Below are 27,970 nucleotides of genomic sequence, written 5' to 3'. Positions count from 1 at the left end.
CCCCTATAAACATGCAGGGTAGAATGCTCCCATGGACATAAAAGGTAGAGGCCCCCATAGACATGCAGGGTAGTGGAGGCCCCCATAAACAGTGAAAGTCAGAGTTCCTCAATAACGCTTTCAGTTTAGCTGTATCATCTGTCATGGTCTGACATCACCTTCTGCTATCAGCCGCTCTCTCTCCACCATGCTTTACACTGCAGCCCTAAAGCGTCACCCAGAGGTCTCTCCATTATAAGGCTAAGGAGATGGCACTGTTGCCACCATAAAGGGGGACCCCGGCCAACATGGTTTTTTTTTTAAATCAGCTGGTATCAGCAAGTTATATAGATTTGTAATATACTTCTATTTAAAAATCTCCAGTCATCCAGTACTTATCAGCTGCTGTATGTCCTCCAGGAAGTGGTGTATTCTGTCCAGTCTGACAGTGCTCTCTGCTGCCACCTCTGTCCATGTCTTATGAGAAATAATCCAATCCTTATTATTGCAGTCAGACTGGACCAAAGAGCTTACATTCTATTCAGTAGGAGATTATTAGATCATTTTTTGTTTTTTTTAGGAGGGATCCCGACTCCCGAGCGCCGGCAGATTCCTCCGTTACCTGGACGACCCACTGATTTTAACAGCAACTATTATGTAATACCTCATTTAACCTGTGGTGGCGCTGCTGGACAACAACAGCTGCAGAGTGTCCTTATATTTACATCTGTGGTCCCAGCAGGAGGACGTCATGTGATCACGAAGTTCCGCGATGTTGCCGTGACTCATGGGTGCCGCACCATTGCCATGGAGCTCATGCCCTGTGATTCTGTAAGAAAACATATAAAAGGGGTTATCAAGGCTTACACAAGCACAGCAGCTGTCTGTCAGAAACAGCGCCACTATTGTCCTCAGGCTGGGTGCGGTATTGCAGTTTGGTTCCATTGAAGTGAATGGAGCAGAGATGTAATACCGCACACAACCTTAGGGCAGGGGTGGCGCTGTTGATGGTGGACAATAGCAGTCACGTGTTTCGTACCACCTGACCAGGAGATAAATGAGGAGCAATGTTATTAGCGTTACTCCCGTACTCCGGTTACAACGCTCTTCTCTCCTGTTCTCCATAGACTTCAATAGAAAATATTATTACACTGAAGATACGGCTGTATTTTGCTTTTACCTTACTGTGTGACCAGAGCCCTTATGACGCAGCAGCTTTGGGGTCGCACTGCATTATGGGAGGATGTCCTGCTGAGACTATGCTGCCTACATAGACTGTGGTGCAATGGACGCCAGGTGGTAACTTTCCTCTGCCATGCCGTACTTTACCAGGACTCTATGGCGCATGGTCGGGCACTAGAGGAGTGTATGCAGCGGCCCCTACGCCATGGTATATGTTGGCATCTATGATGTCACCGTCATAACACTTCACTTGTCTTCAGTTTGCAGAGTTGCACAGCTGGTGGACAGGACCATTACAGTAACACCGGGCACAGGCTATGGCCTGATATCATGTCCCGGGCTCCTCATATGGTATCCTGGGCCCCTCATATCATGCCCTGGGCCCCTTGTATCATGTCCCGTCCCCTGACAAGTCCTGGGCCTCTCGTATCATGTCCTGGGCTCTTCATATAATGTCCCGAGACCCTTATATCATGTCCCGGACCCCTTATATTGTGTTCCGGGTCCCTGATATCATGCCCTGGGCCCCTTGTATCATGCACCCCCTCCTCTTCTGGGATCGCCCCTTCCCTGACAAGCCCCGGGCCCCTTGTATCGTGTCCCGGGCCCCTTGTATCGTGTCCCGTGCCCATTATATCATGTCCCGGGCCTCTTATATCATGTCCTGGGCCCCTCCTCTGCTGGGATGGCCCCTTCCCTGACTTGTCCTGGGCCCCTGATATTATGTTCCGGGCCCCCCATATCATGTCCCAGGCCCCTTATATCATGTCCAGGACCCAGATATCATGTCCTGGGCCCCTGATATCATGTCCTGGGCCCCCGATATTATGTCCCGGGCCCCTCCTCTGCTGGGCTAGCCCCCCATATCATGTCAGGAGCCCCGAAAATCGTGTCCCGGGCCCTTTGTATCATATCCCGGGCCCCTCGTATCATGTTCCATGTCCCCCGTATCGTGTCCCGGGCCCCTGATATCATGTTTCATGCCCCCCGTATCGTGTCCTGGGCCCCTTATATCATGTCCTGGGCCCCTGATATCATGTTTCATGCCCCCCGTATTGTGTCCCGGGCCCCTGATATCGTATCCCGGGCCCCTCTTCTGCTGGGCTAGCCCCCCATATCATGTCACGAGCCCCTAATATTGTGTCCCGGGCCCCCCGTATCATGTTCCATGCCCCCCGTATCGTGTCTCGGGCCCTTTATATCATGTCCCGGGCCCCTGATATCATGTTCCATGCCACCCGTATCGTGGCCCGGGCCCCCCATATCATGTCCTAGTCCCCTCCTCTGCTGGGCTGGCCCCTCTCCTGACTAGTCCCGGGCCCCCCATATCATGTCCCGGGCCCCTCTCCTGACTAGTCCCGGGCCCCTCTCCTGACTAGTCCCGGGCCCCCCATATCATGTCCCGGGCCCCCCCATATCATGTCCCGGGCTCCTCTCCTGTTTAGTCCCGGGCCCCCCATATCATGTCCCGGGCCCCCCCCCATATCATGTCCCGGGCTCCCCATATCATGTCCCGGGCCCCTCTCCTGTTTAGTCCCGGGCCCCCCATATCATGTCCCGGGCCCCTCTCCTGACTAGTCCAGGGCCCCCCATATCATGTCCCGGGCCCCTCTCCTGACTAGTCTCGGGCCCCCCATATCATGTCCCGGGCCCCTCTCCTGACTAGTCCTGGGCCCCCATATCATGTCCCGGGCCCCTCTCCTGACTAGTCCAGGGCCCCCCATATCATGTCCTGGGCCCCTCTCCTGACTAGTCTCGGGCCCCCCATATCATGTCCCGGGCCCCTCTCCTGACTAGTCCTGGGCCCCCATATCATGTCCCGGGCCCCTCTCCTGACTAGTCCCGGGCCCCTCTCCTGACTAGTCCCGGGCAGGGTCACCTCTCTCCTCCCGCAGCCCGGTCCTTGCTGTCCCGTTATCTGGCAGTGCATGTCAGGACTCCTCTCTCCCCCTCCCTCCCCCCTGTCATCCCACCACAACCCCCACCCATCACACACTCCCGGCCAAAATAACAGGCAGCCCCCCTCCTTCTCCTTCCTCATTTCCTTAGCAGCATTTCCTGAGCTGGAGAACCCAGAGATTTGTAAGAAAAGGAGGAAGAAGGGAAAAAGTCCATCGGGGTCTCCGGAGTCATCTGCCGCCTGAGGAGAGGAGATGCTGCGCACTGGAGTGCAAGCTCCTGAGACAAGCGGCTGAGCAGCCCCCCCCCCCCCCGGCCAAACCTACATGATGCCAAGGTGCCCGCAGCCCCCAGGATGTGACCCCCGCGCCGCCCTGTAGCCCCGTGCAGCAGCAGCTCCCTCCTCCCCCCGCCCCGGGGTGACAGCTGATCTCCTGCCCACAGCTGCCTGCACCTCCATGGAGTGACCCCTGCAGGCTGAGCCGCCTCTCCGGGACCCCCTCTCACTCCGCCACCGGCTCCGCGTCCCCCGGTCTCTGGGAGGGTGGGGGGCTCCTCTCTGCACCAACTCATGAAGAACAAGGGAGCCAAGACGAAGAGCAAGAGGAGAGGAGCCTTCGGCTGTGACCTGAGCGACCACCTGGAGACCTCCGGCCACGATGGTGAGGAGACCCCCGGGAGGTGGGGAGGGGGACCCCGGGAGGTGGGGAGGGGGACCCCGGGAGGTGGGGAGGGAGACCCCGGGAGGTGGGGAGGGGGACCCCCGGGAGGTGGGGAGGGGGACCCCCGGGAGGTGGGGAGGGGGACCCCGGGAGGTGGGGAGGGGGACCCCGGGGTGTGGGGAGGGGGACCCCGGGAGGTGGGGAGGGAGACCCCGGGGTGTGGGGAGGGGGACCCCGGGGTGTGGGGAGGGGGACCCCGGGAGGTGGGGAGGGAGACCCCGGGAGGTGGGGAGGGAGACCCCGGGGTGTGGGGAGGGGGACCCCGGGGAGGTGGGGAGGGGGACCCCGGGGTGTGGGGAGGGGGACCCCGGGAGGTGGGGAGGGGGACCCCCGGGAGGTGGGGAGGGAGACCCCCGGGAGGTGGGGAGGGAGACCCCCGGGAGGTGGGGAGGGGGAGTGCCCCCCGGGAGGTGGGGAGGGGGACCCCGGGAGGTGGGGAGGGAGACCCCCGGGGTGTGGGGAGGGAGACCCCGGCATGTGGGGATGGCGGCTACCGCGGCCAGGAAGGGGTTAACGGCCGGTGGGGGGGACGACACATCTGATTCAAATTAACGGCAACAGGAAACGCAAAAGATACAATGTAACTTCTGATGCTGCAACAAGTTCTGCCAGGAGGGAAGGGGTTAACTGGGGAGGGGGGATTAACCCCTCCACTGCCGGGACGTTATGGGGAGTCTATAGATAATGTGTCTACCCCGGGGGCATTAACCCTCACTGTGCTGTGACTGCCAGGAAGATGCATGAATTATAAGTTATACAGTGTGAAGGGTTAACTGGGCAGAAGTGCCAGGATTAACCCACTGTCTGCCAGGAGGTGCCCAGTGAATTGTATATATACAGAAGGAAGGGGTGAACGGAATTAAAGGGGGTGCACAGATTAACCCACTGACTGCCAGGAAGATGCATGTATATAATGTATACAGTGTGAAGGGAGTGGATTAACCCACTGACTGCCAGGAGGAGGCTCAGTCAATGCGTTATCAGCGTTCTAGGGGTTAACCCATTGAGCTCCAGCTGTATGATCTTTTATACTGTGTCACTAGTGTCTCCCATATATGATACCTTAGAAGGCTCCTTATATAAGGAGGGAAGCTGAGATGGGATGGGGGTTAACCCCTCCGCTGCCAGGAGGCTGCACGTGCACTGTATATGGTGGATTAGCATTGGGCAGCTTCCTATAGAATATTCCTGAGCAAGGGGAAAAGGCCGCCATTAACTCTTTAAGTGCTGGATATTCCATTGCCAATAATCGATAATAAAGGGTTAATATGACTCTTATTTCTGACATTTCCCCCTGACGAGTCATCCTGGTAACATCCTGGGTGGATTAGACAGAAATGACATCACATTATGGTTGACGCTTACTCTCTCTGTGCTGCTGTGAGTAATGCTGAGGTCCCAGCCTTGGCTCATCCTCGAGTCTCAGGTCTCCTCTTTGCTTTCTTGTGTTCTTCTTCTTAAAGCGACGGTTTGTTTGGTTTTGCGGCAGATGGCGGCTTGTTTCTGGCGTTCTCCCTTAAGGCCCGGTGTTTGCAGACAGATGATGGCGGTAATTACAGCTCTGGTAATTGTATGCGATTGCTAATTACAGTGTATGGCGCTGCGCTCATACGTGGCTGCCATGCAGAATAGGAATACAGGGAGGCCCCATATCTAGGGCCTCCGAGGCTGAGGGGGCCAATCAGATTCCAGCTCTCATTTTTTCTATTACAGTTTATAGAATCAAAGTATCTGCAGGGGCGGTCCTAACAGTTGACTCTGCCTGCACATTGCATGCAAGCCCCGCCCCCAACCCTGCCCAGGAGCAGCCGCATAGCTTCCCAGATTCAGCTATCTTTCATTTAATATCTAATGTTTAAGGTACACTCCTCATTTGTACTAGTTTCATAGTACTGCACAGCTTTTCCTGACTCATGGCTCTGTAGCCCCGCCTTTTACTGACACTGATGTATGTATTGGAAAAAACTGGTATACGGCTTTAAAGGGTCACTCCGGCGAAAATCTTTTTCTTTCAAATCAACTGGTTTCAGAAAGTTATATTTATTTGTAATTTACTTCTATTTAAAAATCTCCAGACTTCCAGTACTTATTAGCTGCTGTATGTCCTGCAGGAAGTGGTGTATTCTCTCCAGTCTGACACAGTGCTCTCTGCTGCCACCTCTGTCCATGTCAGGAACTGTCCAGAGCAGCAGCAAATCCCCATAGTAAACCTCTCCGGCTCTGGACAGTTCCTGACATGGACAAGTGGGGGGCAACTTAGTGTTTGTCCACAGCACTTTAGGGGTTCATGGGGCACCCCTACCTTCCAGACTGCTGTACTGTATCCTTTGGCCTGAATAAAGCTTCACTGGGATCATTCTATACTGGAATTTTCTACAACTTTTTCTCCGCTTTCTCACTTTAAGATCTCTGCTAGCTGTCAGTGGATGGAAACTGGGAAAACTGTCCAGAGCTGTGACTTGTCACAGATGCAGTTCTGTTACATTGTATTACACTGTGCATCTCTCTTCTGTAAGGTCTGTGGGATTGAGGGGGTCGGGGTTCTCAGTAACACGTCCTCCTCTCCTATCCGCTGGACACGGCCAGGGCTGTGTCCTCATTCACTGACAACAAGTAGAGAGAAATTGTAACCTGGAGTCAGTGGGACGTTGCAGGTTTGTGCAGCTGAGGCCTCACACGTCCCGGCGTATAGGGACACGGAAGCTTCCGGGACATTATAGATAGCTATGTGAATGCTGACAACCTTCCCACTATCCGATTGAGTGAAAGGCATGCTGGGAGTTGTAGTTCTGCAACAGCCATACAGTCACGGCTTGGGGATCCTTATACTGATGGGAGTTGTGGTTATGCAACAGCTGGAGAGCCATAGGTTTGGAACACTGGCTTCTGTGTCCCTATGATAACACTTCCTGTCCTTGGCCCGTCACTGTTACCATATCAACCGGTAAGATTTTTTTGTAGTTTAGCTAAAAGAATGAGAAGTCCTATATGCCTGTCCCTATGATAACACTGAAGTGTTGAAAGTGTTGTCATAGGGACACACATGTTTACACACCTTTTCATCAGCAATCCTTTATCTTTTATCAGATACTATTCTAGTCACTGGTGTCACCCAGCTTTCCCAGGTGAGTGATGGGATCAGATGACGGCATACACAGGTTAGGGCTCTGTTCATGTTACATTGATTGATATGTAAGAGCTGGAAGAGTCCAAAGTGCATCCTTATTGGCTGTCACCCAGCTTTTACAGAAGCCTGAACGGAAAGTTGACAGAAGAGGACGAGTTTGTCTTCTCTTTTTAGTTGAAACAGCGCCACCCTTGCTGTTAGTTTGTGTATGGGACTGCAGCTCAGTTCCATTGAAGTGAATGGAGATGTGATGTTATACTGCACACAACTGGAGGACAGGGGTGTCTTATCCTGGACAATCCCTTTAAGATCCAGGCCTTATTCACATGTAGCGTCCTCACTTTAGTGTTTTGTGATGTCTTTGTTGCGTTTTGTGTTTTTTTTTTTTTTTGCATTTTGTTGTGGTTTTGGTTGCATTTTGTGATGTTTTTGTTGCATTTTGGCATGTCCCCCCCTCTGCAGGCTTCTCTGTAGGACGTAACGTCACATATGCAGCAAATTAAAACTCTTGTGAAACAATTTATTTGGTTGAAACTTTTTTCAGTCCATCCTTGTGTCTGAACGCGGCCGTGTGCAGGTCTCCGCCGTGGGGTGTACGGTAGCCGGTCGCCACCGGAGAAGTGTCCAATATTTTGGTTTATTTGGACTTTGCTGATGACAGAATGGCAGCCGCACCAGGAATCTGGGGTAATGATTCCCACATGCAGGCGCAGGAATGGCAGCGGGAGGAATGCCGGCCGCTCCATCTGCTTCCCACCTGCCCCTGCTGCCATCAGCCGGGATAGAGGGGGCTCTGTTCTGGGGGTCTCTGATCTGCAGCCAAGCAGAATGTGTGCCTGCGCCTTTAAAGTTTGCTTCATTTCCGTCATACGCCTCTGTAGACGCAGCACGTAACCGCCATCAAGCCTCCGACATGCTGCCCAAGACATTCAGAATCCTGAGAAAGCTGGGTAACACCTGTATTATTACAGCCTCCATAGACCCGCCATGCTCTTATTACTGTATAAATAGAAGACTTGCCATTCAGAAGACTGGGAAAGCTGGGTGACTCCTCCCTGTCTGTGAGGTTGTATAGGATACTGTATGTATAGTCTATGAATATGCACACTATGGCAACTCCAGAGAGGTTGTCACCCAGCTTTCCAGGACTTCTACCATATTTCTCTGGTCAGAAGTGCAGAAAAGCTGGGTGGTAACTCTAAGACTCCTCTTACAGGAGGAAGAGTCACCCACCATGCTGTTATTGCTGTAACCTAGCAGATTTGCTGCTCAGAAGCCTGGGAAAGCTGAGTCATTCCTATGAATAGGCAAGCAATGACGACTGCTAGAGGGGTCACCACCCAGCTTTCCAGGACTCCTGAATGGCTAATTTGGACAGTTATGTCAGTGTGGAAAAGCTGGGTGCCACGTGTATGATTCTCATGACCTGCCATGTGTATATTGCTGTAAACTAGAACAGTTGCCATTCAGAAGCCTGGGAAAGCTGGATAACTAGTACAAATTATTAGAGTTCCTAACAGGGTTTTCACCCAGCTTTCCCAGACTTCTGAATGGCTAATCTGTACAATTGCCATATAATTATCATTATAACACCCTGGTTAGCAAGATTTTCCTTTTCAGGAGTCGGGGAAAGCTGGGTGTCAATATCTGACATGTTTTATGAAAAATTAGATATAAACCCAGCTTTCCCAAACTCCTGACGTACATAATGTTCTCATCCTATTACATAAGTCCTTTCAGAAGTCTGTAAAAAGTTAGGTCATATGGTCTTGACACCCTATTCTGTAGTTGTCACCCAGCTTTTCCAGGCTCCTGAATGGTAAACTTGCTCCGTTGTTCCGTTTTATAACCCAGGTTCTCAGATTTGCTCATAATCATTGCTGCGACAGCGGTTGCTACCCAGCCTTTCCAGGCTTCTGAATGGCAAAGTCACCCAGTTGTGTCATTCTATAACCACTTATATATTTCACATCTCGCTGCCTAACTATGCACATCTGTTATTCAGGAGTCTGGGAAAGCTGGGTGATGTCCATGTGGTTCTGTCATTGCATAACCCATGCTCTCCTAATTCTCTAATCTGCCTTACAGGAGTCTGGAAAAGCTGGGTGACAGCCTCTTAGCACCTTCTATTACTAATCTGTCCAGCATCACAGGGGTTGTCACCCAGCTCTTCCAGAATCCTGACTGGCAGTGCATTATGTCATCATCTTATTGTGCTTTGCCATTTAGGAGCTGGGGGTTTCGGTGGAAGTGTCTCTGCCTGTAGAATCCTTCTGTAAGTGACAGCCTCTGTATTCACCCCCTGTATGGGACCTGGTGGCCGCAGGGCACCTAATAAAGATTTCTAGCCAGAGAGACGCCATAAATAACAATGCCGCCCAGAGAACCTGAGAATAGTGTCATAAAACCCTCATAAATAGTACCAGAGTGCCCCATAATAGTGGCCTACCGGGTGCCCCCATAATAGTGGCCTACCGGGTGCCCCCATAATAGTGGCCTACCGGGTGCCCCCATAATAGTGGCCTTCAGGGTGCCCCCATAATAGTGGCCTTCAGGGTGCCCCCATAATAGTGGCCTTCAGGGTGCCCCCATAATAGTGGCCTACCGAGTGCCCCCATAATAGTGGCCTACCGGGTGCCCCCATAATAGTGGCCTACCGAGTGCCCCCCCTAATAGTGGCCCCCAGGGTTTCCCCCTAATAGTGGCCTCCAGGGTGCCCCCATAATAGTGGCCTCCAGGGTGCCCCCATAAGTGTTATCCAGGGTGCCCTCATGACAGTGGCCTCCAAAGAGCCCCCATAATAGTGGCCTCTAGGGTGCCCCCATAATAGGGGCCTCTAGGGTGCCCCCATAATAGTGGCCTCTAGGGTGCCCCCATAATAGTGGCCTCTAGGGTGCCCCCATAATAGTGGCCTCCAGGGTGCCCCCCTAATAGTGGCCTACAGAGTGCCCCCATAATAGTGGTCTACCTGGTGCCCCCATAATAGTGGCCTCCAGGGTGCCCCCATAAGTGTTATCCAGGGTGCCCCCATAATAGTGGCCTTCAGGGTATCCCCATAATAGTGGCCTCCAGGGTACCCCCCATAATAGTGGCCTCTAGGGTGCCCCCATAATAGTGGCCTCTAGGGTGCCCCCATAATAGTGGCCTCCAGGTTTTCCCCCTAATAGTGGCCTCCAGGGTGCCCCCTAATAGTGGCCTACAAAGTGCCCCCATAATAGTGGCCTACCGGGTGCCCCCATAATAGTGGCCTCCGGAGTACCCCCATAATAGTGGCCTCCAGGGTGCCCCCATAAGTGTTATCCTGGGTGCCCCCATGACAGTGGCCTCCAAAGAGCCCCCATAATAGTAGCCTCTAGGGTGCCCCCATAATAGTGGCCTCTAGGGTGCCCCCATAATAGTGGCCTCCAGGGTGCCCCCTCAATAAAGGCCTCCAGGGTGCCCCCCCTAATAGTGGCCTACAGAGTGCCCCCATAATAGTGGCCTACCGGGTGCCCCCATAATAGTGGCCTCCAGAGTACCCCCCATAATAGTGGCCTCCAGGGTGCCCCCATAATAATGGCCTTCAGGGTATCCCCATAATAGTGGCCTCCAGGGTGCCCCCATAATAGTGGCCTCCAGGGTGCCCCCATAATAGTGGCCTTCAGGGTGCCCCCATAATAGTGGCCTTCAGGGTGCCCCCCTAATAGTGGCCTACAGAGTACCCCCATAATAGTGGCCTCCAGGGTGCACCTATAAGTGTTATCCAGGGTTCCCCTATAAGTGTAATCCAGGGTGCCCCTATAAGTGTTATAGATAAGTGTTATCCAGGGTGCCCCCATGACAGTGGCTTCCAAAGAGCCCCCATAATAGTGGCCTCTAGGGTGCCCCTCAATAGTGGCCTCCAGGGTGCCCCCTCAATAGTGGCCTACAGAGTGCCCCCATAATAGTGGCCTACCGGGTGCCCCCATAATAGTGGCTTCCAGAGTACCCCCATAATAGTGGCCTCCAGGGTGCCCCCATAAGTGTTATCCAGGGTACCCCCATAATAGTGGCCTTCAGGGTATCCCCATAATAGTGGCCTCTAGGGTGCCCCCCTAATAGTGGCCTCCAGGGTGCCCCCCTAATAGTGGCCTACAGAGTACCCCCATAATAGTGGCCTCCAGGGTGCCCCTATAAGTGTTATCCAGGGTGCCCCCATTATAGTGGCCTTCAGGGTATCCCCATAATAGTGGCCTCCAGGGTGCCCCCATAATAGTGGCCTACTGGGTGCCCCTATAATAGTGGCCTACCGGGTGCCCCTATAATAGTGGCCTCCAGAGTACCCCCATAATAGTGGCCTCCAGGGTGCCCCCATAAGTGTTATCCAGGGTGCCCCCATAATAGTGGCCTTCAAGGTATCCCCATAATAGTGGTCTCCAGGGTACCCCCATAATAATGGCCTCTAGGGTGCCCCCATAATAGTGGCCTCTAGGGTGCCCCCGTAATACTGGCCTCTATGATGCCCCCATAATAGTGGCCTCCAAAGAGCCCCCCCTAATAGTGGCCTCCAGGGTGCCCCCATAATAGTGCCCTCCAGAGTGCCCCCATAATAGTACTATCCAGGGTGCCCCCCCTAATAGTGGCCACCAGGGTGCCCCCGTAATAGTGGCCTCCAGGGTGCCCCTATAATAGTGCCCTTCAGGGTGCCCCCATAATAGTACTATCCAGGGTGCCCCCCCTAATAGTGGCCACCAGGGTGCCCCCGTAATAGTGGCCTCCAGGGTGCCCCTATAATAGTGCCCTTCAGGGTGCCCCCATAATAGTACTATCCAGGGTGCCCCCATAATAGTGGCCTCCAGGGTGCCCCCATAATAGTGTCCTCCAGGGTGCCCTTATAATAGTGCCCTTCAGGGTGCCCCCATAATAGTACTATCCAGGGTGCCCCCATAATAGTGGCCTCCAGGGTGCCCCCATAATAGTGGCCTCCAGGGTGCCCCCGTAATAGTGGCCTCCAGGGTGCCCCCCTAATAGTGGCCTCCAGGGTGCCCCCATAATAGTACTATCCAGGGTGCCCCCATAATAGTACTATCCAGGGTGCCCCCCCTAATAGTGGCCACCAGGGTGCCCCCCCTAATAGTGGCCACCAGGGTGCCCCCGTAATAGTGGCCTCCAGGGTGCCCCCGTAATAGTGGCCTCCAGGGTGCCCCCATAATAGTACTGTCCAGGGTGCCCCCCCATAATAGTACTATCCAGGGTGCCCCCCCTTATAGTACTATCCAGGGTGCCCCCCCCAATAGTGGCCTCCAGGGTGCCCCCGTAATAGTGGCCTCCAGGGTGCCCCCGTAATAGTGGCCTCCAGGGTGCCTCCATAATAGTACCCTTCAGGGTGCCCCCATAATAGTACTATGCAGGGTGCCCCCCATAATAGTGGCTTCCAGGGTACCCCCATAACTTTGTTGGTTAGAGAGCCTCCCATAAATGATACCATCTAGGGAACCATCATGAATAGTGTCAGTCATAACACCCTGATAAATGTTACCAGTCGTAGTACCCCTAATAATGCCAACTGGATGCACATTGCCAGCCAGACAGCCAGAGAGACCCCATAAATACCCCCACAGAGCCCCTATACCAATGTTATTTAGAGAGAGAGAGAGAGAGCGTCCCATCTATAGTATCAGAGTGTCCGCACAACAGTGCCAGAGAGAGAGAGCGTCCCATCTATAGTATCAGAGTGTCCCCACAACAGTGCCAGAGAGAGAGCATCCCATCTATAGTATCAGTGTCCTCACAACAGTGCCAGAGAGAGAGAGCGTCCCATCTATAGTATCAGAGTGTCCCCACAACAGTGCCAGAGAGAGAGAGCGTCCCATCTATAGAGTGTCCCCACAACAGTGCCAGAGAGAGAGAGCGTCCCATCTATAGTATCAGAGTGTCCCCACAACAGTGCCAGAGAGAGAGAGCGTCCCATCTATAGTATCAGTGTCCTCACAACTTTGCCAGAGAGAGAGAGCGTCCCATCTATAGTGTCAGAGTGTCCCCACAACAGTGCCAGAGAGAGAGAGCGCGTCCCATCTATAGTATCAGTGTCCCCACAACAGTGCCAGAGAGAGAGCGTCCCATCGATAGTATCAGAGTGTCCCCACAACAGTGCCAGAGAGAGAAGGCGTCCCATCTATAGTATCAGAGTGTCCGCACAACAGTGCCAGAGAGAGAGAGCGTCCCATCTATAGTATCAGTGTCCCCACAACAGTGCCAGAGAGAGAGAGCGTCCCATCTATAGTATCAGTGTCCCCACAACAGTGCCAGAGAGAAAGAGAGAGCGTCCCATCTATAGTATCAGAGTGTCCCCACAACAGTGCCAGAGAGTGAGAGTGTCCCATCTATAGTATCAGTGTCCGCACAACAGTGCCAGAGAGAGATAGCGTCCCATCTATAGTATCAGTGTCCCCACAACAGTGCCAGAGAGAGCGTCCCATCTATAGTATCAGTGTCCCCACAACAGTGCCAGAGAGAGAGCGTCCCATCTATTGTATCAGTGTCCCCACAAAAGTGCCAGAGAGAGAGAGCGAGAGTGTCCCATCTATAGTATCAGTGTCCCCACAACAGTGCCAGAGAGAGAGAGAGAGCGTCCCATCTATAGTATCAGTGTCCCCACAACAGTGCCAGAGAGAGAGAGCGTCCCATCTATAGTATCAGTGTCCCCACAACAGTGCCAGAGAGAGAGCGTCCCATCTATTGTATCAGTGTCCGCACAACAGTGCCAGAGAGAGAGAGCGTCCCATCTATAGTATCAGTGTCCCCACAACAGTGCCAGAGAGAGAGAGAGCGTCCCATCTATAGTATCAGTGTCCCCACAACAGTGCCAGAGAGAGAGAGCGTCCCATCTATAGTATCAGTGTCCCCACAACAGTGCCAGAGAGAGAGAGCGTCCCATCTATAGTATCAGTGTCCCCACAACAGTGCCAGAGAGAGAGAGCGTCCCATCTATAGTATCAGTGTCCCCACAACAGTGCCAGAGAGAGAGAGAGCGTCCCATCTATTGTATCAGTGTCCCCACAACAGTGCCAGAGAGAGAGAGCGTCCCATCTATAGTATCAGTGTCCCCACAACAGTGCCAGAGAGAGAGAGAGAGAGCGTCCCATCTATTGTATCAGTGTCCCCACAACAGTGCCAGAGAGCGAGAGTGTCCCATCTATAGTCCCAGAGTGCCAGGTAGAGAACCCCCTGAATGGTGTCAGTCAGATTACCCAGAATACCCTCATGAATAATACCAGACAGACAGAGAACCATCTGCCACGATGGGGGCCTCAATGACTAGTACGAATCAGTGCGAGACCCCTGGACTAGAAGTGCTCAGTAATGCTACATCCCCCTCCTCCTCCTCACACATCCCGTATTCTGAGCCTCCGCTGCTGTATACCCCTCCTCCTCCTCACACATCCCGTATATTGAGCCTCCACTACTGTATACCCTCCTGAGTACACACATCCCGTATACTGAGCCTCCGCTGCTGTATACCCGTCGTCCTGAGTACACTTATCCCATATACTGAGCCTCTGCTGCTGTATACCATCCTGAGTACACACATCCTGTATACTGAGCCTCCACTGCTGTATACCCCCCTGAGTACACACATCCCATATACTGAGCCTCCACTGCTGTATACCTCTCCTCCTCCTCCTCACACACCCCGTATACTGAGCCTCCATTGCTGTATACCCTCCTGAGTACACTTATCCAGTATACTGAGCCTCCACTGCTGTATACCCTCCTGAGTACACACATCCCGTATACTGAGCCTCCGCTGCTGTATACTCCTCCTCCTCACACATCCCGTATACTGAGCCTCCGCTGCTGTATACTCCTCCTCACACATTCGTATACTGAGCCTCCGCTGCTGTATACCCTCCTGAGTACACACATCCCATATACTGAGCCTCCGCTGCTGTATACTCCTCCTCACACATCCTGTATACTAAGCCTCTGCTGCTGTATACCCTCCTGAGTACACACATCCTGCATACTGAGCCTCCGCTGCTGTATACTCCTCCTCCTCACACATCCTGTATACTAAGCCTCTGCTGCTGTATACCCTCCTGAGTACACACATCCCGTATACTGAGCCTCCGCTGCTGTATACCCTCCTGAGTACACACATCTGTTGTCGCACAGGATGCCCAGGATTCTCTGGCAGTGAATATCTCCCATACAGCGGAGGGGGGATAAGATTTCCCTGCGGGGGGCTACACATATAGGGTTACACCCTGGAGGGTCTGTAGTAATACCCGACCAGATACTTACATTGTGTAACTGTAACCCCCTGTTTATTATTGATAAGATGGCTGAGCCCCGGGGGTCCTATAATACCCCCAGACCCACATTGTGTCCGCCCGGTCCTATACTGGTGATCACAGGAGACGCAGCTGATATAACAAATCCGACTCCTTATAGATACAGGATATAGATACAGGATATAGATACAGGATATACCCCATTGTAAGCCTGCAGAATACTCCATATAGTATACATTGTGTTCTACAGTATACTCCATATAGTATACCCCATACCGAATACATTGGGGGAGATTGATCAAACATGGTGTAGGGTAGCTTCACACGTACCGTATCGCTGCGTTTTTATCGCTGTGATTTTTATATGCAAGTTTTGATTTTCACATGAAAATCATGTGAAAATCAAAATGCGCATGTAAAAAACGCACCAAAACGGCAGCGATACAAACACGATAAAACGGAGCGTTAAAAACGCAGCGATACGGTACATGTGAAGGCACCCGTGAAGTGAAACTGGCTCAGTTGCCCCTAGCAACCAATCCGATTCCACCTTTCATTCCTCACAGACTCTTTGGAAAATGAAAGGTGGAATCTGATTGGTTGCTAGGGGCAACTGAGCCAGTTTCACTTTACACCATGTTTGATAACTCTCCCCCATTGTGTTCCCATTATGCCCGGACAGCTAAAGCTTTGGATTTGGCTGTCCAGGCATGATGGGAAATGTAGTATTGACACACCTGGAGGGCTGCGAGTTTGTAGACCCATGTTCTATAGAATACTCCATACAGAATCCATACTGCAGTTAGTAATGTCTCATACAGAATCCAGGCTGTAGTCAGTAATGTTCTATACAGAATCCAGGCTGTAGTCAGTAATGTCTCCTACAGAATCCAGGCTGTAGTCAGTAATGTCTCCTACAGAATCCAGGCTGTAGTCAGTAATGTCTCCTACAGAATCCAGGCTGTAGTCAGTAATGTCTCATACAGAATCAGGGCTGTAGTCAGTAATGTCTCCTACAGAATCCAGGCTGTAGTCAGTAATATCTCATACAGAATCAAGGCTGTAGTCAGTAATGTCTCCTACAGAATCCAGGCTGTAGTCAGTAATATCTCATACAGAATCCAGGCTGTAGTCAGTAATGTCTCATACAGAATCCAGGCTGTAGTTAGTAATGTCCTTTATAGAATCCAGGCTGTAGTTAGTAATGTCTCATACAGAATCCAGGCTGTAGTCAGTAATGTCTCATACAGAATCCAGGCTGTAGTCAGTAATATCTCATACAGAATCCAGGCTGTAGTCAGTAATGTCTCATACAGAATCCAGGCTGTAGTCAGTAATGTCTCATACAGAATCCAGGCTGTAGTCAGTAATGTCCTTTATAGAATCTAGGCTGTAGTCAGTAATGTCTCATACAGAATCCAGGCTGTAGTCAATAATGTCTCATACAGAATCTAGGCTGTAGTCAGTAATGTCCCATACAGAATCCAGGCTGTAGTCAGCAATGCCTTGCACAGAATACATTTAGTACTACTGTAGGGGCCAGTATGTATATTTTCACAGGATGTAATGTAATATATATTCTGCTTCCAGATGTCTTTCTCTCAGTCGGCCGCCATTAGCCACCTTTAGCCGCGTTGACTCAGCAAGGACGACTACGATCTGTACAAGAAAACTTGCGTCACACCTCGTGTCTGGAAGCAATTTTAATAATGGGGTCAGTTAGTGAGAATTCTCCACAGATCTCTGAGATATAGGGGGGAGGAGGGGTCGGTACAGTAGTGAGGAGGGGGCACCAGGGGCCCCGTTGTCAGGCTGATTGTCAGGCCAGGCTGCTGCCTCTAAGTACTTGGCAGGAAGACGCTGGACGGTTTCCTCGCTGCGGCCGGGCGGTCACACCCTGCGCTCACTCTGATTTTTCCCTCTTTAAATGAAGTCATTTTCAGCATATGGAAAAGTCATAAGGGGCTGTCAGGAAGGGGCGGCCGAGATGGCGATGTCAGGGCCGAGAGTATTGGAAAATCTTAAGAATGATCTAATAAAAACATAAAACACTGAAAAAAGTTACAAAACAAAAGAGCTACATACATATGAAGGGTTAAAGGTGCAAAATATATCAAACAATTCAGAGTGGCGGCTGTGGGAAAGATAGTTCAATCTGGCCTGATGGTAAACCCCATCGCGGTACCACATGTAACATGTCCTGTTTTGTGGTTTTTAATGCCATGGTTATCCTAATGAGAGAAGAAAAGAGCAGTAAATCTGCAAGGAAACCATAAAGGGGCAGCATGGAGGTTAAAGGGGAAAAAATAAAAAAATAGCAACTTTTGGCACATAGAAAATTCCTTCTACTACAATGGCAAATACAGCCCTAACATGGAACCCCATTCAAGAGCTTTACTCCCCCGCATCTTCAGTCACCCACAGCTGCACATAACTACTGCCCCTGTGTGCAAATATGCATAAGCACCTCCTCGAAACACCTCTCTAGTATCTGTTGGTATGTGGCGGTATTATTTCAGATTTTACTTGTTGGCACTAAATTGCGCTATGTTGTTGGTTGTATGTTGCAGTATCATAATAGTATTTTATTTTAGGATAGAATTTGATGGGCTTAATGGGTGGGTGTCAAGGTAATTGCTCAGAGCCCTACTGTCCAATATGAGGAACCCCACTATAATCTAACAGTATTATTTGGGGACAAAATTGCTGTATTATGTGGGAACTACATGGCGGGATTATGTGGGCCCTATACACAATATGGCGGTATTATGTGGGCTCAGTAATGAAGCATTAGTTGGGTGTTATATATTAGTAAGATATTATATGGCGGTATTATGTGGGCTCAGTAATGGAGCATTAGTTGGGTGTTATATATGAATTATTATATATATAGATATTATATGGCGGTATTATGTGGGCTTTTTAAGGGAGTAATATTTTGGTACTCTACATTATTTGGCACTATATGGAAGTATTATGTGGCAAGACCCAATTTTTTTCTTTTTTCTTTTTCTCTTTTATAATAAATAAAACTGTCTCTGCCGTCCTCCTAGTAAACCACAACAAGGTTGTTTAGAACGTTATAAAGCCGTTCCTGCCGCTCAGGAGACGGGCTGACAGCTCTATAGGAACGTTATGGAAAGATCACCCTGTGGTGGTCACAAGCGGGCATTTACGTCGACCAATGACGGCCTTAGGCTTGGGTGAGTCATGTGATTTTATCCACGTAAATCACATAGCCAACAGACGTCATATAGTCCGGGCCTGAGGCTCCAGGTCACGTGACCCTGTGGTGCAGGATATTGTTTTCTACCCCAGTAGAATTTGATGTTGCACATTGGGGGTCATACAAGATGTAGGATGGCTGTGGATATGGCTATTGGGCATTGAGCGGTTAATGAGGGGGTTTCGTTTCCTCCACAGAGAGTCCCCATCTGTTTCCTCTCTGATCCCGCTCCTGATGATGTCAGCCGTTACTCAGCACCCCTGATCTCAGTAATGCAGCCCGGCCGCTTCCACACAGCGAGCGCAGCTCCGGCCTTTGAAGTCACAATTATTACTGACGACAACAAACTCATCCGCCTTTTCCTATATAAATTCCTTACAAATGTAAACGAAATCTATCAGGAGGCGACGTGAGCGGCGACCCATCTGCCAACCATCAGCAGCCAGTGTACGGATCAGTCATATCACCGCTGATCTCTAGTGATGGATAGGCTGTATTCTCAGTGATGTCACCGCTGATCTCTAGTGATGGATAGGCTGTATTCTAAGTGATGTCACCGCTGATCTCTAGTGATGGATAGGCTGTATTCTCAGTGATGTCACTGATCTCTAGTGATGGATAGGCTGTATTCTCAGTGATGTCACTGATCTCTAGTGATGGATAGGCTGTATTCTCAGTGATGTCACTGCTGATCTCTAGTGATGGATAGGCTGGATTCTCAGTGATGTCACCGCTGATCTCTAGTGATGGATAGGCTGTATTCTCAGTGATGTCACTGATCTCTAGTGATGGATAGGCTGTATTCTCAGTGATGTCACTGATCTCTAGTGATGGATAGGCTGTATTCTCAGTGATGTCACTGATCTCTAGTGATGGATAGGCTGTATTCTCAGTGATGTCACTGCTGATCTCTAGTGATGGATAGGCTGTATTCTCAGTGATGTCACTGCTGATCTCTAGTGATGGATAGGCTGTATTCTCAGTGATGTCACTGCTGATCTCTAGTGATGGATAGGCTGTATTCTCAGTGATGTCACTGATCTCTAGTGATGGATAGGCGGTATTCTCAGTGATGTCACCGCTGATCTCTAGTGATGGATAGGCTGTATTCTCAGTGATGTCACTGATCTCTAGTGATGGATAGGCTGTATTCTCAGTGATGTCACTGCTGATCTCTAGTGATGGATAGGCTGTATTCTCAGTGATGTCACTGATCTCTAGTGATGGATAGGCTGTATTCTCAGTGATGTCACCGCTGATCTCTAGTGATGGATAGGCTGTATTCTCAGTGATGTCACTGCTGATCTCTAGTGATGGATAGGCTGTATTCTCAGTGATGTCACCGCTGATCTCTAGTGATGGATAGGCTGTATTCTCAGTGATGTCACCGCTGATCTCTAGTGATGGATAGGCTGTATTCTCAGTGATGTCACCGCTGATCTCTAGTGATGGATAGGCTGTATTCTCAGTGATGTCACTGATCTCTAGTGATGGATAGGCTGTATTCTCAGTGATGTCACTGATCTCTAGTGATGGATAGGCTGTATTCTCAGTGATGTCACTGATCTCTAGTGATGGATAGGCTGTATTCTCAGTGATGTCACTGATCTCTAGTGATGGATAGGTTGTATTCTCAGTGATGTCACTGCTGATCTCTAGTGATGGATAGGCTGTATTCTCAGTGATATCACTGATCTCTAGTGATGGATAGGCTATATTCTCAGTGATGTCACCGCTGATCTCTAGTGATGGATAGGCTGTATTCTCAGTGATGTCACTGATCTCTAGTGATGGATAGGCTGTATTCTCAGTGATGTCACTGATCTCTAGTGATGGATAGGCTGTATTCTCAGTGATGTCACTGCTGATCTCTAGTGATTGATAGGCTGTATTCTCAGTGATGTCACTGATCTCTAGTGATGGATAGGCTGTATTCTCAGTGATGTCACTGCTGATCTCTAGTGATGGATAGGCTGTATTCTCAGTGATGTCACTGCTGATCTCTAGTGATTGATAGGCTGTATTCTCAGTGATGTCACTGCTGATCTCTAGTGATGGATAGGCTGTATTCTCAGTGATGTCACTGATCTCTAGTGATGGATAGGCGGTATTCTCAGTGATGTCACCGCTGATCTCTAGTGATGGATAGGCTGTATTCTCAGTGATGTCACCGCTGATCTCTAGTGATGGATAGGCTGTATTCTCAGTGATGTCACTGATCTCTAGTGATGGATAGGCTGTATTCTCAGTGATGTCACTGCTGATCCCTAGTGATGGATAGGCTGTATTCTCAGTGATGTCACCGCTGATCTCTAGTGATGGATAGGCTGTATTCTCAGTGATGTCACTGATCTCTAGTGATGGATAGGCTGTATTCTCAGTGATGTCACTGCTGATCTCTAGTGATGGATAGGCTGTATTCTCAGTGATGTCACTGCTGATCTCTAGTGATTGATAGGCTGTATTCTCAGTGATGTCACTGATCTCTAGTGATGGATAGGCTGTATTCTCAGTGATGTCACTGATCTCTAGTGATGGATAGGCTGTATTCTCAGTGATGTCACTGCTGATCTCTAGTGATGGATAGGCTGTATCCTCAGTGATGTCACTGCTGATCTCTAGTGATAGGCTGTATTCTCAGTGATGTCACTGCTCATCTCTTGTGAATGGTGATCAGTATTAGACAGCTATAAATTCTTTTGGACGTTGTATGAAGTTTAGACGGAAATAAAACCTACAGGAATACTTTGGGTCTAATCTGAGCGGTTTCTGCCCATGTTACTTTCCCATGAGCTACGAGCCCAGAATATCCTCCGTATCGGAGAGACTTGGTGATCGCCCTGTAACCCTTATGTCTCTGGGAGAACGTGTAGTAACAGATGGATAACAATGTGTCGCCCTGTAGCCATGTACTCTGTGCTGTACATACATGCCGCTACCCGTCACCTGGATGTCACTCAGGTGTCACGGCCCCTCCCCATCATCCCCTTTCATACACATTAATCTATAGACTTTGCTTTTATTTCCCATGTAGTCTCTTTCTTTGTGACCTTCTGTGTCACCCCGGCCGTCTCCTACATTCATAGGGGTCTGCTACACAGAGATGCCGGCTACATCTACAGGATAGGAGATGGATGGATAGGAGATAGATAGATAGATAGATAGATAGATAGATAGATAGATAGAGAGATAGGAGATAGATAGATAGATAGATAGATAGATAGGAGATAGATATATAGATAGGAGATAGATAGATAGAAGATATATAGATAGATAGGAGATAGATAGATAGATAGATAGGAGATAGATAGATAGGAGATAGATAGATAGATAGAAGATAGGAGATAGATAGAAGATAGGAGATAGATAGATAGATAGAAGATAGGAGATAGATAGATAGATAGATAGATAGATAGGAGATAGATAGAAGATAGGAGATAGATAGATAGGAGATAGATAGATAGGAGATAGATAGATAGATAATAGATAGGGGATAGATAGATGATAGATAGATAGATGATAGATAGATAGGAGATAGATAGATAATAGATAGATAGAAAGTAGGGAGATAGATAGATAGATGGATAGGTAGATAGATAGTTGTTGAGCTCTTCCTGTAATCTGGGGCAGGAATATTCCGGATAATGTCGGATGGTAAACTGTTGGTTACTTGTGGTTAATGAGACCAGAGATGAAGCTTCAGAACCGGAGAACTGCGGAAGCTTTTAGACATTCAGTACAGATGGGATAGAGTCTGAGCTGGGATTAGATACAGTATCCTGGGATTAGATACACCAGATCTCTCACTGTGATTCCAATGTAGCAGAGCTGACAGGAAAAGCATCATGCCGTAGAAGGGAAGGTTCACACAATGATTATCGGAAATACGAACGATTACAAATATCCTGATCATTATTACTGCCCTTGTGTGAACATAGCCCAATCCTGTATCCTGCATGAAGAGAACATAGGGGGCAAGTACCCCAGCGGGGGTCCGAACTGATGCCCCTATGAAACATCTGCCCCAGAGCCTCCACCTATCATTGTGCCCCCGCTCCCCCCGCTGTATTTCACAGCTATCAATATACATAAAGCACAAAGTCCCAAACTCAGCTAAACGCTGACCGAATGATGATGTCTGCTCCGGAGTATAAACCAATGACATAATTCTGCCCCAAAAATAAAGTATTATCACATTGTAAACATTACCTCAGCGCTTCGACTAAAAAAACATCCCTCCCGTCTTATACAAGAAAAAAAAATACAACAAAGCCTTGGCACGGTGGCACTAGACGCCAGCAGCAGGGCACCGAGCCGCACACCGTCCCCTCAGCTGTGTCAGTCTACACTGTGGCCCTGGAGTTCTAATCATGAACCCGGGAGCTCCGGATGAACAACCTCCTACCTCCTGTACATCAGCTCTGCTACATCTATCATCGCAGTCTGCATGGTTGCCATCAATCCCCCCCCCCCCCCCGCTCCCGGGATATTGCGGTTGTATCGGAAATGTGTAAATCCGGTAAATATTGCGGCGTCTTTGTCGGTTTCTTGAGGTTTTGTAGTTAATCTCCAGAAATACATTTGTGGTTCAATTACTGCATCCATTTGTCTCAGCGCGGAATGATTTGTGACGTGAATAAGAAACGAGGCCCCGACCTGTAACCATTGTTCTATCACTATTGTATCCAGTACAGAGATCTCCGCTCAGGGACCTGGGAAAGCTGGGTGACAGATGACAGCCTCTATAGGAGCTCTGACCGACACCGTAACATATGACACACTGAGACGTCAGGAGTTTAAGGATTAAAAGGAGAGGTGCTCAGCAGAAAAAAAAAAAAAAACAACAAGTTTTTGGCTTTGAAGTCTTTTTCACATTGGCTGTAATCCTCCCTAGTGGCGAAAACCGCTTAATAGAAGCCGCAGGACGTACAGATACATCATCCTGTCTACATGTCTGAGCTGCCGAACATAGTAAAGATATATATCAGGAAAATGTGAGAAAACGCTACATACAGTACTATACCAGGGTAAAGATAGGCGGTATTATAGTAGTTATATTCCTGTATATAGGAGCAGTATTATAGTAGTTATATTCCTGTATATAGGAGCAGTATAATAGTAGTTATATTCCTGTATATAGGAGCAGTATTATAGTAGTTATGTCTCTGTATATAGGAGCAGTATTATAGTAGTTATATTCCTGTATATAGGAGCAGTATTATAGTAGTTATATCCCTGTATATAGGAGCAGTATTATAGTAGTTATATTCCTGTATATAGGAGCAGTATTATAGTAGTTATATTCCTGTATATAGGAGCAGTATTATAGTAGTTATATTCCTGTATATAGGGGCAGTGTTATAGTAGTTATATTCCTGTATATAGGGAGCAGTATTATAGTAGTTATATTCCTGTATATAGGAGCAGTATTATAGTAGTTATATTCCTGTATATAGGAGCAGTATTATAGTAGTTATATCCCTGTATATAGGAGCAGTATTATAGTAGTTATATCCCTGTATATAGGAGCAGTTTTATAGTAGTTATATTCTTATATATAGGGGGCAGTATTATAGTAGTTATATTCCTGTATATAGGGGCAGTATTATAGTAGTTATATTCTTATATATAGGAGCAGTATTATAGTAGTTATATTCTTTTACTTTGTGGCTTATATGATTGCACTGGCCTTGTCCCTGGATTTTGCTCGGGTACGGTCCTGAGAGACTTACATCAGCAGCTTGTGGTTGAGACCTTGTTATAGTTTCGCTCTATCTCATTTTGTAGGGAGATTACAGGGTTAAGTTGAACAAGTAAATATGAACACTTGGACCATGTGGAGGGGTTTCTGCCAAAATCTTTCTTCATATTAAACTGAAAACTGACAGCATTTAGTGATAAAGCTGCATATAATCCATGTTACCCTTTTCCTGCCAAAACTGGCCCCGCTGGCCTCTGCTGACTCCGGAGCGTGTTGCGTTATACTGTACCACTATATACCGCCGCTTGTGAGCCTCATCTACTGGAGTGAAGCAGGAGTCATCGTCTCTTTCTCTATTTGTTGGTGAATACAATCTATTCTCGGCCGTTATCGGACATTTATTTCACTTATATCCGAGGGAAAGTTTCACAACAACAAGTTAGACTCCTGGCCACCATTTAAAGGGATTGTCTTGGATTTACTATGAATGGAGTTGCCTTTAGACAGGACAGCAATATGTGACTATAGTGCTGCAATAAGGGGGTCCTGCTGATCCTGCTGATCCTGTCCGGTGAGGCTGTGTCCTATCTTCATTGAATTTAGTTTAGTCCTTATTGGTGAATGTAGTTATTATAGATATAAATAGGTGGATGGAAGAAAAACCAGTGCTGGGCCCCTTCCCCTATAGCCTGGCAGCTGCATAGTCTGTGCGCTATTTACGCCATTATTTCTATATAACCGCTTAGAGATCGGTGAGCAGTCTTCCTATGTGGCGGTGGGTGTGCTGATGGGTCGCCTGTTTATTTACATTCCATACCGCCATATGGAGCAGCGCAGTTTGCAGTCATCCCCGGGGACCGGAGGCTGGACGTCCTGCAAATCTGTCGATGTCTCACAGCTCTGATATATGATAATATATATATATATATATATATATATATATATATAATGACATTGTGTTCCAGCCGGAGCCCGGAGGTCAGTGGGGCCCCTGCAGGTTAGCGGCTATAAGGCCCTGCCTCCAGTTTCCATCCCCCGATGTGGTGTTCAGCTATACCATAGGTTGGGGGGTCTTTGGCGGTTTTTATGGATTGGATGATATTGTTGCGTTGTCCTCGCAAAAATTCATATCCATAAAGTTTTTCCTCCTCAGAGGTGAGAGGCGGCTGTGGTAACCTGCCATGATTGACCATCAAATAACTAAAAGTATCTGTGGAATCAGGGGTTAAAAAACGTTCCAGTAAAAGTATCAATATTTCATGTTCAACAATTGTATCAATAGTGGTTACCTAGCAACAGAGATCACCGCCGACTCCGGCAGGGCCAGTCACTAGAGCAGTGGTGTCTGACCTCTGACCCTGCCAAGGCATGATGGGACTTGTAGTTCTGCAGCCGCTGGAGGCTGCAGGTATGACCCTTGGGCTTTAGAGAGTTGGGGGCTTTATAGTGGATAGTGGTCGCACTGCAGGTCACATTACTATCTGGAAACCTATATGAGATCCTATCATTGTATTATGATTTCATGCTGGTTCAAATTGCAGCAGTTAAAGGGTTTGTCAATTTTAAGAAAATCAGGGCTGCTGTCACCTAGAAACAGTGCCACACCCAACCATGGGACGCATCTGGCTTTGCATCTCAAAGGGTTAAACCAAAATTAGAAACCTATGGACGTTTTCTTCGGAAAACACAGCGCCACGCTTGTCCACAGTTCACATGTGGTATCGCAGCCTGGCTCCATTCACTTTTATGGAGTCCATCTGCACTACATCACATAACCTGTGGACTTTTTAGAAGAAAGAAGCCATGTTTCCCTAATCCTGGACAATCCCTTTAAATGTTGTAAATATGAGTGGTATGGAACCCGTTCACTCCACATTATTGGAGAAGCAATGGAGCGGAGGTCCAGGGTCTGTGTCCATTTGCATCTATGGTATTACAAATGGATGGAGCTCCCTATGACAAACATGCCGGAGCATGTGACAGGATGTGTTATCATGGGAACCTTAGAGTGAAGGAGCCAGAATATGTGGAAGCAGAAGCCCCCAATGCTATAATTACACAGGAATGTTTGCTGGATGTGTGTGTTGTGGACGTGCCCTTTAAGGCATCTCGGCTGCAGATAGTGAAAAGTGAACCCTGAATTACAGGCTCTTACAAATCCGCTATTCCAGGGAGCGATGACAATAACATTTGCCTTGGGGCGCTATTTAGGGAGCGGAGCTTTCACTCCGCCACAAGTGTTGGGCTGTGGAGGGGATTTATAGGCCGGGGTCACAGAGGAGACGTCATAGGGTTATGTGTCCTGTGACTGATACAACCTGGGTAAGAATTCCCAGCTCTCCTATATAACCACTGAGAGGCGGCATGGCTGTCCCTTTAAGGGCCGTCTGTTGGTCATACAACCACTGAGAGGCGGCATGGCTGTCCCTTTAAGGGCCGTCTGCTGGTCACACAACCACTGAGAGGCGGCATGGCTGTCCCTTTAAGGGCCGTCTGCTGGTCACACAACCACTGAGAGGCGGCATGGCTGTCCCTTTAAGGGCCGTCTGCTGGTCACACAACCACTGAGAGGCGGCATGGCTGTCCCTTTAAGGGCCGTCTGCTGGTCACACAACCACTGAGAGGCGGCATGGCTGTCCCTTTAAGGGCCGTCTGCTGATCTGTATAGAATTCTGTAAATTCCCCAGATTCCGTATATTCCCCTGGTAAATGTTTTACTAACAATTGTATCTTTCTGGAAGTCGGAACAGGCAGCGAGTGACGGACAGCTGGACGCTGCATGATGTCACCTATAGCGGCTGATAATTACAGAGACCGTGATGATGTCACAGAGCACAGACGCCCGTCTGGACAGTCACACAAGTCATACATCATACAGATCCCACAGGTCACATAGATCACACAGATCCCACAGGTCCCACAGGTCACATAGATCCCACAGATCCCACAGGTCACATAGATCCCACAGATCCCACAGGTCACATAGATCCCACAGATCCCACAGGTCACATAGATCACACAAGTCATACATCATACAGATCCCACAGGTCACATAGATCACACAAGTCATACATCATACAGATCCCATAGGTCACACATTTCCTTATAGCTGAAGGATGAGGCCCAGAACTGTACACTGGAAGAGAGTACAATATAAGGGAAAGATAATCGGGTAATATATGTACAGCTGGTATAACCTGGATATATATTGTATATAATTATATATGTACAGCTGGTATAACCTGGGTATATACTGTATATAATTATATATATATACAGCTGGTATAACCTGGGTATATACTGTATATAATGATATATGTACAGCTGGTATAACCTGGGTATATACTGTATATAATTATATATGTACAGCTGGTATAACCTGGATATATATTGTATATAATTATATATGTACAGCTGGTATAACCTGGGGATCTCCTGTATATAATTATATATGTACAGCTGGTATAACCTGGGTATATACTGTATATAATTATATATGTACAGCTGGTATAACCTGGGTATATACTGTATATAATTATATATGTACAGCTGGTATAACCTGGGTATATACTGTATATAATTATATATGTACAGCTGGTATAACCTGGGTATATACTGTATATAATGATATATGTACAGCTGGTATAACCTGGGTATATACTGTATATAATTATATATGTACAGCTGGTATAACCTGGGTATATACTGTATATAATGATATATGTACAGCTGGTATAACCTGGGTATATACTGTATATAATTATATATGTACAGCTGGTATAACCTGGATATCTCCTGTATATAATTATATATGTACCGCTGGTATAACCTGGGGATCTCCTGTATATAATTATATATGTACAGCTGGTATAACCTGGGTAT

General features: G+C 48.6%; 1 protein-coding gene and 1 long non-coding RNA gene across 2 annotated transcripts in view; both read left to right on the top strand.

Annotated features, from left to right (window-relative positions):
- LOC138768201 (uncharacterized) overlaps positions 1-27,970 on the top strand; it is an 860,246-nt gene that overhangs the window by 316,590 nt on the left and 515,686 nt on the right. The window lies entirely within an intron of this gene.
- ARHGAP31 (Rho GTPase activating protein 31) overlaps positions 3,124-27,970 on the top strand; it is a 128,268-nt gene continuing 103,421 nt past the window's right edge. The window contains exon 1 of the mRNA XM_069946347.1: positions 3,124-3,722. Coding sequence (XP_069802448.1) covers positions 3,632-3,722 — 91 coding nt within the window. The 5' untranslated portion in view covers positions 3,124-3,631. The remainder of the gene's footprint in view (positions 3,723-27,970) is intronic.

This window comes from Dendropsophus ebraccatus, chromosome 11, assembly GCF_027789765.1.
Source record: "Dendropsophus ebraccatus isolate aDenEbr1 chromosome 11, aDenEbr1.pat, whole genome shotgun sequence".
In the NCBI taxonomy this organism is placed as follows: Eukaryota; Metazoa; Chordata; class Amphibia; order Anura; family Hylidae; genus Dendropsophus; species Dendropsophus ebraccatus.
The sequence above is the reverse complement of the archived record's forward strand: the minus strand, read 5'-3'. Positions and strand labels throughout refer to the sequence as shown.